The 12055-nt window shown below is 43.6% G+C and overlaps 1 protein-coding gene across 1 annotated transcript; it reads left to right on the top strand.

The window, feature by feature from the left end:
• Positions 1-270: 270 nt before the first annotated feature.
• On the top strand, positions 271-6762 carry LOC308408343 (uncharacterized protein; the record flags this gene model as incomplete). The annotated part of the gene is made up of 2 exons (XM_080900541.1): positions 271-6249; positions 6570-6762. One exon carries the CDS (start codon positions 271-273, stop codon positions 6031-6033), a length of 5763 nt encoding a protein of 1920 aa, XP_080756667.1. The 3' UTR covers positions 6034-6249; positions 6570-6762.
• Positions 6763-12055: the final 5293 nt, after the last annotated feature.

The raw sequence follows: 12055 nt of genomic DNA, 5'->3' as shown, positions 1-12055 counted from the left end.
TTTAGTTTTACAAAAAGAAAAGAGAAAGGAGAGTAATGAAAATGGATAAAGGATACCATGTATAAGAAGCCTCAGTAACATGGCCTGTAAACTGGAGATGCAGATCGAAGTAAAGAAGAATCTCAGTTCAAAGCATTCTCTTCTTCTCATTCTGTTCACTGTCTGTCAAACTGGATAAGCTAAATCACGCCCACATCTAGTGAGGACAGAACAGTAAAAAGGCATACAATTCAGCAGATTTCAGATTTCACCATTCATACTGTATTCACAATGTCTGAGCCATCAGCTAACCAAGCCCAGCAGGTAGAGACACTTGGATCTCTGGAGACAAGATCATACTGTTCCAGCTCAAAACTTTCCAACAGGTCAACAGCAAGCGTTGCAGCGCTCAGGGCACGTGCCAAAGCAGAGGCTGCACAAGCGCAGTTGGCTTATGCGGAACAAGAAGCGGAAGCTATGAAACAACAAGCCCAAATCCAAGCACAGCTGCATATTCTCCAGGTGAAGAAAATGGCTGCTGCTGCATCAGCTGAAGCACAGGTCTTAGAGGCAGCGGTTCAGCTGGAGGAACAAAATTCCCAGAAAAGCGGGCAACTCCCAATCATCCCTGCAGACTGTAAGCAAAGAGTTCAAGATTACATTGACAGACAGTCATATGTGCAAAATATTCAAGAAAATACTCCTGCTGAAGATGACACACAGTCATCACCATACCTTAAAAAAGGATATCCAAGCTCATCTGTGGCTCTACCCAAAGCACCTTTGTGGAAAGAGGAGGACCTCACACATCAGGAGCTTAGACCGCAACATCCACCCAGCGATCACCACGATCATGGGACATACACAAGTCCAGCACATCAGTTTGAACCACTCACGCCAATACCACCTACCCACAATAACTCATCTGCTATAACAGATGTGGCAAAATATTTAATGAGACGAGAGCTTGTGTCAACTACTATACAGAAATTTGACGACGAACCCCAAAACTACCGGACATGGAAATCCTCCTTCTTAAATGTAATCAAGGACTTGTCTTTGTCACCTAGAGAGGAACTTGACCTCCTTATAAAATGGTTAGGACCACAGTCGTCTGAGCAAGCAAGGAGAGTCAGCGCTGCGCAAATTTATAATGTTGCTGCAAGCCTTGAAATGGTTTGGCAGCGCTTGGAGGAGTCATATGGAGCTCCAGAGGTGATTGAACATGCCCTCTTTAAGAAAATGGAAGACTTTGCAAAAATATCTGCCAAAGACAACAGCAGGCTGAGGGAACTTGGTGACCTCTTACTTGAACTGGAACTCGCCAAAGCAGAAGGGCACTCACCTGGGCTCGCTTTCCTCGACACAGCACGTGGTGTCAATCCTATTGTAGAGAAACTACCACACACATTGCAAGAGAAGTGGATTTCATGTGCATCCAAGTTCAAAACAAACCACAACGTTGCCTTCCCACCTTTCTCTGTCTTTTCCCAGTTTGTACGAGAACAAGCGAGAATCAGGAATGATCCCAGCTTCTTTTTTCTCTCAACAGGAGTAGGGAAAGCTGAACGACCTATAAGGTACAACAGAACACAGATATCAGTAAGAAAGACAGATGTGTCATGTGAACTGGGGGTAAGTGAATTGGATAAGTGGGATGACCCAGACAAGCAGTGTCCTCTCCATAGGAAACCACACCCTCTTAGGAAATGTCGCCGTTTTCGTAGTAAGTCTCTTGAAGAAAGAAAAGCTTACCTAAAGGAGAAGAACATATGCTTCAGATGTTGTGGATCCACCAAGCATCTAGCAAAGAACTGCACAGCCAAAATTACTTGTAAGGAATGTGAAAGCAACAAGCACGTCTCGGCTTTGCATCCAGGCCCACCCCCTCACGACTTCAGACTGCCACTAGAGACAGGAAAGCATGGCGGGGAGCCTCAAGCCATGCCAGTGTCAACCTCAGCTAAAGCCATGTGCACTGAAGTCTGTGGAGATTGGCATAGCCCCAAGTCTTGTGCCAAAATCTGTCTAGCTCTGGTTTATCCTTCTGGCAAGAGAGAGAAAGCACTCAAACTATATGCAGTCTTAGATGATCAGAGCAATCGCTCTCTCGCACGATCCATGTTTTTTGACATCTTCGAGGTGGACGGGAACACAGAGACATACACACTCAAGACGTGCTCAGGCATAATGGAAATGAGTGGAAAGCGAGCCAAACACTTCATCATAGAGTCGATTGATGGCAACACCAAGGTACCTCTACCTCCATTGCTGGAATGTGATATGATTCCAGAGGACCGGTCTGAGATACCCTCTCCTGAAGTTGCACAACATTTTCCTCACTTGAAAGACATTGCACACAAAATCCCTCCCATCAATTCAGACGCACAAATCCTTCTGCTCCTAGGAAGGGATGTGTTGAATTTGCATAAAGTGAGAGAACAACACAATGGACCAGCAGATGCTCCATTTGCTCAACGGCTCGACCTTGGCTGGGTAGTCATAGGAGATGTCTGTTTGGGGCGCACGCATAAGCCGAGCTCTGCTGTGAGAACCTATAAAACTAACGTGCTGCTCAATGGGAGACCATCATATCTCAGCCCGTGCTTCAACAGTATGAATGCAAAGGAAAAGCTGTTAACAGTCCAGCAGAGATGCACTACTCAAAGCCACATGGATACTTATCACGGGGTCAAAACAGACAACCTCGGTGATACAGTGTTCATCAAGAGCGAAGACGATGAGAGACCCGGACCTTCACTGGAAGATGAACGTTTCCTCAAGATCATGCAAAGTGAGATGTACCAAGACAACTCTAATAGTTGGGTCGCGCCTCTGCCCTTTGTAACACATAGGCAGCGACTGCCAAACAACTGCCAGCAAGCTCTCAAACGACTGCATACTCTCAAGCGGAGTCTCGACAGGAAGGCAGACATGAGAGATCACTTTGTTAAGTTCATGCAGAAGATGTTTGACAGTCAGCAAGCAGAGTTAGCACCAGCTTTGAAGCCTGAGGAAGAGTGCTGGTATCTTCCATTGTTTGGAGTATACCATCCACAAAAGCCTGGACAAATACGGGTAGTTTTTGACTCGAGCGCCAAACACGAGGGGGTGTCATTGAATGATGTCCTTTTAAGTGGTCCAGACTTGAACAACACTTTGGTTGGAGTGCTACTGCGGTTTCGAAAAGAGCTTATAGCAATAACTGCGGATGTGGAACAGATGTTCTACTGCTTTACTGTAAGGGAAGATCACCGGAACTACCTACGTTTTCTCTGGTACCGAGAAAATGACCTCACAAAAGAGGTGACAGAGTTCCGCATGACAGTGCATGTGTTTGGCAATAGCCCCTCACCAGCTGTGGCGATCTATGGGCTGAGAAAAGCAGCTCAAGCAGGCGAGGCAGAGCACGGCAAAGATGCAAGGGAGTTTGTTACCAGAAACTTTTATGTCGACGACGGTCTGACTTCACTCCCTACAGAAACAGAAGCCATCAGTCTTCTTCAAAGAACACAGAAGATGTTAGCTGAGTCCAATTTACGGCTACACAAAATTGCCTCAAACAGTAGCAAGGTAATGGATGCATTTCCAGCTGATGATCTGGCCAAGGACCTGAAAAACCTAGACCTAGGGACAGATCCTCTTCCTGTTCAGCGTAGCCTTGGACTGAGCTGGAGTCTTGAATCAGATTCTTTCACCTTCCAAGTTTCCAAGGAAGAAAGACCCTTCACTAAGCGAGGCATACTCTCTACAGTCAACAGCTTGTATGACCCGTTAGGTTTTATTGCTCCCATCACTGTCCAAGGCAAAGCCCTCATCAGAGAACTTACCACAGAACCATGTGAATGGGATGATCCTCTTCCACCTGCCAAAGAAAGACAATGGAATGCATGGAAAGACTCCCTGTCAGAGGTAGAGCTTCTGCACATACCCAGGCCTTATATTCCGTCTTCTCTGTCCTCCATGCAGCACCAAGAGCTTTGTGTCTTCTCAGATGCCTCGTCAATGGCTATTGCAGCAGTTGCCTACATACGAGCTATTGATAAACAAGGACAGTGCTTCATCGGGTTTGTCATGGGTAAATCCAAGCTAGCACCCAAGCCTGCACATACCATCCCCCGATTGGAGCTGTGTGCTGCAGTTCTTGCTGTAGAGGTGGCAGAGCTCATTTGTCAGGAGATGGACCTTGAGCTGCATGCCGTAAGGTATTACACAGACAGCAAGATTGTGCTAGGCTACATCTATAATGCTTCGCGAAGATTTTACATCTATGTGTCCAACAGAGTCTCCAGAATTAGGAAGTCCACTACATGCACACAGTGGAATTATGTTGCAACAGAAAACAACCCAGCTGACATCGCAACAAGGCCGATTGCAGCAAGTCTCCTGCACAAAACAAGCTGGTTCATTGGTCCTCAGTTCCTAAAGCAGGCCCAACAACAGGTATCCCCATCAGTGACATTAAGTAAGTTTGACCTTGTTGAACCACAGCACGATGCAGAGATTCGCCCAGAAGTCAGCACCCTGACAACTAAGGCTACTGATAGACCTCTCAGTCCACAGAGATTTGAACGGTTCTCCTCATGGAAAACTCTGATAAATGGAATGGCGAAGCTCATCAGCGTGGCAAGATGCAGGTCCAGGCTTTCAAAACAAGTCCCTCAAAATCCACAAACACAGGCAAAATTTAGAGTGATCTGGAGTGTTCAACAGTTTGTATTCACGGAAGAAGTGAGACAATTGGAGAGAGGGAAACAAATTTCCGAAGCAAGTCCTCTGTGGAGGTTGAACCCCTTTATCGATCAGGATGGAGTGCTTAGAGTAGGTGGACGGCTCTCTTCAGCTGACCTTCCATATGATGAAAAACACCCAGTCATACTCCCAAAGAGACACCATGTGACAACTTTGTTAGTGAGACATCATCACCAGGAAGTTGCCCACCAAGGTCGCCACTTAACTGAGGGGGCACTTCGCTCAGCCGGTTTGTGGATAATTGGCGTAAGAAAGCTGGTTTCTAGCTTGATCTATGGATGTGTCATATGCCGCAAACTCAGAGGAAAGCCTCAAGAGCAAAAGATGTCTGACTTGCCTGAGGATAGGCTTTGCATAGAACCCCCGTTCACCAGAGTTGGTCTAGATGTCTTTGGACCATGGAGTGTAGTGTCACGACGAACAAGAGGAGGCACAGCAGAAAACAAGCGATGGGCAGTGTTGTTTACGTGCCTAGGAACACGAGCAGTGCATATAGAGGTGATTGAATCCATGTCCACCTCAAGCTTTATTAACGCCTTAAGAAGGTTTTTTGCCATACGAGGACCTTCCAAGGTTCTCAGGTCTGACCGTGGAACCAACTTCGTCGGTGCCTGTAGAGAGTTAAGGACCTTTACAGATGACTCAGAGGTCCGAAATTACCTTAGTAATGAAGGCTGCTCATGGACCTTTAATGCACCACACTCATCCCATATGGGAGGCTCATGGGAAAGAATGATTGGTGTTGCTCGTCGGATCTTAGATGCCATGCTGCTGCAGTCTGGGCCTACCCGTCTTTCTCATGAAGTCCTTGTCACCTTGATGGCAGAAGTGATGGCAATTATGAATGCTCGGCCATTGGTTCCGGTGAGTACAGATCCAGAGTCACCGACAGTCTTGACACCAGCAATGCTTCTTACTCAGAAAGCAAACGTTGTGTCTGCTCCCGAAGGGGTGTTTGACTTGAAAGACCTATACAGGAAACAGTGGCGACATGTCCAATGTCTAGCCGACATCTTTTGGAAACGATGGCGACAAGAATATTTGACAACACTGCAGTCCAGAAAGAAGTGGATCAATGACAAAAGGGACATGCAAATCGGAGACATTGTCTTACTGAAGGATGACCAAACCAAGCGAAATGAATGGCCTATTGGTCTCATTGTTAAGAACATTCCTAGTCAAGATAATAAAATCAGAAAGGTGGAGGTTAGGGTTGTGAAACAAGGTGCTCCACGGATTTACCTACGTCCAGTTTCTCAGCTCATCCTTCTGTTCCCCAAGGAAACTATAAAGAAAGACTGAGGTATACAGGAAACTAAAAAGTAAAGTAAAAGAAGTAGTGGTATAAAATAATTTATACCAGGCGGGGAGTGTGTTGGTATAACTTTGTGGTAATATGCTTTTGTTTGTATGATTTGGCACCCTCTTGTGGCCACAGTTGGTACTTGGGAAGTTGTTATGCCCAGCTAGTTTGCTGCAAGTGCTCAGTGGAGGTGAAACTTTTGCCCACGCATGCCTGTAAGTTTTCATTACATACTATAACCTTAACTATCTGATTTGTGATGCATGTGTAATGTGCATATACTGAGTTACTATTTCAGCTGTGTGGTCATTACTCATTTGTAAAGCTACTTGTGTGCTAGCGACTGTATATTAGCATGTGTTTGCTAACTTGCTATGATCAATAATGCTAGTTAACTGAAGGTGATGTTTATGTTTAATTTCGGCAACCTTAAGATTTATGTTTTTTGCTGGTTGTCATGAAAACTAAGTTTCAATTAGTACATTATGTATGTTCAGTGAATGAGAAGGTAATTATCTGTTTTGTGTTTATTTAGTTTTACAAAAAGAAAAGAGAAAGGAGAGTAATGAAAATGGATAAAGGATACCATGTATAAGAAGCCTCAGTAACATGGCCTGTAAACTGGAGATGCAGATCGAAGTAAAGAAGAATCTCAGTTCAAAGCATTCTCTTCTTCTCATTCTGTTCACTGTCTGTCAAACTGGATAAGCTAAATCACGCCCACATCTAGTGAGGACAGAACAGCGTCAACCTGAAACGAATAAACACAGCACAATAACAAAAAGGCTGTTCAACCAACTCTTTGTTTTACTATTCACTAATAATTAAAACAAAGAAAACATTTATTGAGACCCCCTTAAGGTAAGAACTCAAATCCAGGCTGTCAGTTCTCAGCTGCCAATAGGAAACACTGTTAATGTAGCCCCTGGATGTGAATGTGTACAAGTGTGAAAATGGTAGTATGCAAAATGTGCTTGAGTGCTTAGCAAACTGGGCCTGAATAACTAATAAAAAAAAGAAATCTCAAGAGCTGTGTCAATACATGACTTATAAGACAGTTTATGCTCTGGCATCATTTCAACCCTTTCAAGTGCAAATAAATAGAGCAGTGCTTTGTATGTCATCGAACACTATTTATTTTGTCTTTATTAATATAACCTAACGCACATTGAAGCATTTATCTGTATTTTACAGGGCTCGAAAGGCCAAGCTGCTTTACTGACATTCAACCATTCTGCAAATCTAACACAAGATTTGTCCCTAATTTACTCCCCCTCCCCCGTCTAATCGGGTTTATACTTTGAACAAACACATACACAAAGATGTATTTTTTTTTTAGCATTTATGTATAAAACACTGGGTTGGCCTTGAGCAACTACTAAGTCCTGACATTTCACAAGACACTGCTTAAAACTATGACTCATTCTTTTAACCTCGGGCATGCTTTGACTCAGCCTTACTAGTCTGATCATATCAGTCTAATTGTAGTGTTTAATTTGAAACATTTTTACATAACTAGGATTTTATATTCCAAAGCTTGGATGCAGAGGTAGTGTAAACAAATGTCCAAATCAAACCCCTATATGACCAGAGATACTAAAATACACCAGCTCCTTTAGATGCACTTTTTCTGTCTTTCTATTAAGAGCAACTTGTGCTATAACTGCCCTTGACGTCAGAGAGGATTTGTCTTTGTTGGCATAAGACTTCTTTTAATCATTCTCTTTATGTATGTGTGTGCTCTGCAGCCAATTTCGCTCTTCTTCTTTTTTTTTAAACAGACCTTTTCTTTGATAACACCTTAAATTGGATTAAGGTTCATTCTCTATCTTTTGTCAAAAGTACATTTCCCTATCTTCCTAAAATGTCAAATCGAGTCTCCAACAAAACATCTTCAGAGGAAGATAACACACAAAAATTGTCCCAAACTTGAATAGATAGACGATGAGAGCTTAGGTCCCCATCAATGTGAATGCAGATTATGCTTTTGTTACACTGGCAGTTGTGGCAGCTGTAGCATCTGCAGTGAGTGGAGAAAAAATTCTTACAGAATGCTCCAGGTGTTATTATCCGTTCCCAGCAGTGAGTCGGTGTTGATTTTTCCACCAGTCAATACCTGCTGCTGTCCATGCACCTGACATGACTTGCTGAAAATTGATGTGCAAACACAACAAAAGAAAGAAATTAACTGAAAGCCAAGCTGAGGTATTCTGTAACACACAACTCTGCAGGTTTTTCATTTGCATGCAGTTCATCAATGGGTATTATGTTTTTAGTGCTAGACCAATGCTTTGAAAGTTGGAAAAATAGATGTTGAGAATCAGCCATGTAAGGGACTGCTAGTAACAATGACTGTAGGGTACAGTTATTTCAGTGATAACGATGTAAGCACTTTTGTTCACAGTAATCATCAGTTTATATTTGAAGTCTCATCCTATGACAGGTGAGACAACAGAAAAATTATGTCCAGATTCAAATGACAAGAGACTACATCATCAAAGCACTGTGTTCAATTACTGTGCCCATATTGCGTGGCTAATTGTCCTGTGCTAGCACAGGCAAAAAAAAGAAAACACAAAAGTGGTTCAACAGGAGCTTAAAGAGAAACAAGACATCCTGAATGGTCATTCAAACTTTTCAATGACATTTCTTTCTTTTTATTCGTCATTGAAGGTTGTATCAGCAACATTTGCTTTTCAGTCTCTTAAGCCTTTTCAAAGGGGAACAAAGAGCATACCAATATGGATTTTTACCAACACTTGTGTACCCTTTCTGTTATCTAAGCTTTTTCTCTCAGTGTCAACCGGACATAAATCCTGCACGTGAGCATAAGAAATGGGCTGAGTCCCCATCTATGGTCAAACCCCATTCAGAGGGGATTTTGGTTGCAGGCAAAACACGGACTTACACATGTGTAAGAGAGAGACTGTATAAGAGAGAGAGACTGCATGATTGAGATGGATGGAAACTTCTTTTCTTTTTTTTTTAACTTTAGTCCTCAATTGGTTCTGCTGCTTGTTGCCTAGTAACCACAATCCCCTTTGAAAGCCTCGCTTCCTTGCTCAAAATATCACTAAAGATATATTCACATTGTCTACCAAACACTCTTATCGACAATGGTGACAATAATGTCCATTTTAGAGAAACAACGCAAGAACTTTTTTTAAAATGTAAATTTATTTTAAAAAAAAAATTCTGGAGGACAGTCCTGTTTCTCTGGGTTGTCAAGCTAAGCTTGCTGAGTAGCTTTTGTGTGTAATGAAAGATAATGACTGCTTTCTGGCTGAAAAATCTGAGTTTGCTGGTATGTTGGGTGCAATTGCTACAGCAGTAGGTGACACATTGCTGGCAGGAGGCGATCTGGAAATTTTTAATAACTCACTTTAAGTGGTATGGTATAGTGAGGGTTGTATGCTAATCAGCTGATTACTGTCAAATCAGCCATTCCACTCACTGCACTTTTACAAAGGTTCAGTATAAAATGTGAACTCAATTACCCTCCAGCCATTTGAGTGAAGAGGACTGCAAGAAATGCAAATACTTCAGAAAAACAACATATTGAAGAACATACAATATTTATATTTTCAGAGTGAACAGAAGAGACACTGCCTGCCATATGTTGCCATCAGTATTACAGGGAAAGTTATGAAAAATCGATGACTGTTAAAAAACTTCTGCACAGTCATTAGTCTGCATGTGTCTGGATTTCATAACATTTATTTAGATACAAATTTATTTATTTATTTAGCCCACCTCTCTCATATCTGACATAGGCTTGATTAGCATAGGGGTCTAGCTTAGGGACCCTTACTAGATACAGATGTCCTGCTCGGAAGTCCCGTTCCAAAGGCTTGTAGTCTGACCACTACGCTGTCCAGCTGGGCCATCGGCAGACAAAGGAAGTGGCTGACATACAGAAATCCTACCAGTGGTTGGACAAAGCTGAACTGAAAGACAGCACAGAGACACTAATCATGGCAGGAACAAGTTCTAAGTACAAGATCCATCGATGCTGGCAAGACCCCACACCAGGCAAGACCCCAGGTGCAGGCTGTGTAAAGATGCCCCTGAGACAATCCAGCACATAACAGCAGGGTGCAAGATGCTAGCAGGTAAGGCACACATAGAACACCATAACCAAGTGGCCAACATAATATACAGAAACATCTGTGCCGAATATGGCCTGGAAGATCTGAGGTCAAAATGGCAGATGCCCCCTAGGGTGGTCAATAATGACCAAGCTAAGATCCTGTGGGACTTTCAGATACAGACAGAATGGTGATGGCTAAGCAACCGGACATAGTAGTGGTGGACAAGCAGAGCAAGGCGGCTGTAGTGATCAATGTATCGATACTGAATGATGGCAACATCAGGAAGAAGGAACACGAGAAGCTGGAGAAGTACCAAGGGCTCAGAGAAGAGCTCAAGATGTGGAGGGTGAAGGTAATGGTGGTCCCAGTAGTAATAGCAAATATACTGTGCACGACCCTCAAGCTCCCAGGCCTCTGGTAGAGGCTTGAAGGATAAAGACTGCTTGCACAGGTGAGAGAGAAATCTATATATAATTAATTCTATGCTAGTCTAATTCTGAAACATAGTGGAATGTACATACAGTGGGGCAAAAAAGTATTTAGTCAGCCACCGATTGTGCAAGTTCCCCCACTTAAAATGATGACAGAGGTCAGTAATTTGCACCAGAGGTACACTTCAACTGTGAGAGACAGAATGTGAAAAAAAAAAATCCATGAATCCACATGGTAGGATTTGTAAAGAATTTATTCGTAAATCAGGGTGGAAAATAAGTATTTGGTCAATAACAAAAATACAACTCAATACTTTGTAACATAACCTTTGTTGGCAATAACAGAGGTCAAACGTTTACTATAGGTCTTTACCAGGTTTGCACACACAGTAGCTGGTATTTTGGCCCATTCCTCCATGCAGATCTTCTCGAGGGCAGTGATGCTTTGGGGCTGTCGCCGAGCAACACGGACTTTCAACTCCCGCCACAGATTTTCTATGGGGTTGAGGTCTGGAGACTGGCCAGGCCACTCCAGGACTTTCAAATGCTTCTTACGGAGCCACTCCTTTGTTGCCCGGGCGGTGTGTTTTGGATCATTGTCATGTTGGAAGACCCAGCCTCGTTTCATCTTCAAAGTTCTCACTGATGGAAGGAGGTTTTGGCTCAAAATCTCACGATACATGGCCCCATTCATTCTGTCCTTAACACGGATCAGTCGTCCTGTCCCCTTGGCAGAAAAACAGCCCCATAGCATGATGTTTCCACCCCCATGCTTCACAGTAGGTATGGTGTTCTTGGGATGCAACTCAGTATTCTTCGTCCTCCAAACACGACGAGTTGAGTTTATACCAAAAAGTTCTACTTTGGTTTCATCTGACCACATGACATTCTCCCAATCCTCTGCTGTATCATCCATGTGCTCTCTGGCAAACTTCAGACGGGCCTGGACATGCACTGGCTTCAGCAGCGGAACACGTCTGGCACTGCGGGATTTGATTCCCTGCCGTTGTAGTGTGTTACTGATGGTGACCTTTGTTACTTTGGTCCCAGCTCTCTGCAGGTCATTCACCAGGTCCCCCCGTGTGGTTCTGGGATCTTTGCTCACCGTTCTCATGATCATTTTGACCCCACGGGATGAGATCTTGCATGGAGCCCCAGATCGAGGGAGATTATCAGTGGTCTTGTATGTCTTCCATTTTCTGATGATTGCTCCCACAGTTGATTTTTTCACACCAAGCTGCTTGCCTATTGTAGATTCACTCTTCCCAGTCTGGTGCAGGTCTACAATACTTTTCCTGGTGTCCTTCGAAAGCTCTTTGGTCTTGGCCATGGCGGCGTTTGGAGTCTGACTGTTTGAGGCTGTGGACAGGTGTCTTTTATACAGATGATGAGTTCAAACAGGTGCCATTCATACAGGTAACGAGTGGGGGACAGAAAAGCTTCTTACAGAAGACGTTACAGGTCTGTGAGAGCCAGAGATTTTCCTTGTTTGAGGTGAC

The sequence above is a fragment of the Rhamphochromis sp. 'chilingali' genome, assembly GCF_963969265.1.
Source record: "Rhamphochromis sp. 'chilingali' genome assembly, chromosome: 13".
NCBI lineage: Eukaryota > Metazoa > Chordata > Actinopteri > Cichliformes > Cichlidae > Rhamphochromis > Rhamphochromis sp. 'chilingali'.
The sequence above is the reverse complement of the archived record's forward strand: the minus strand, read 5'-3'. Positions and strand labels throughout refer to the sequence as shown.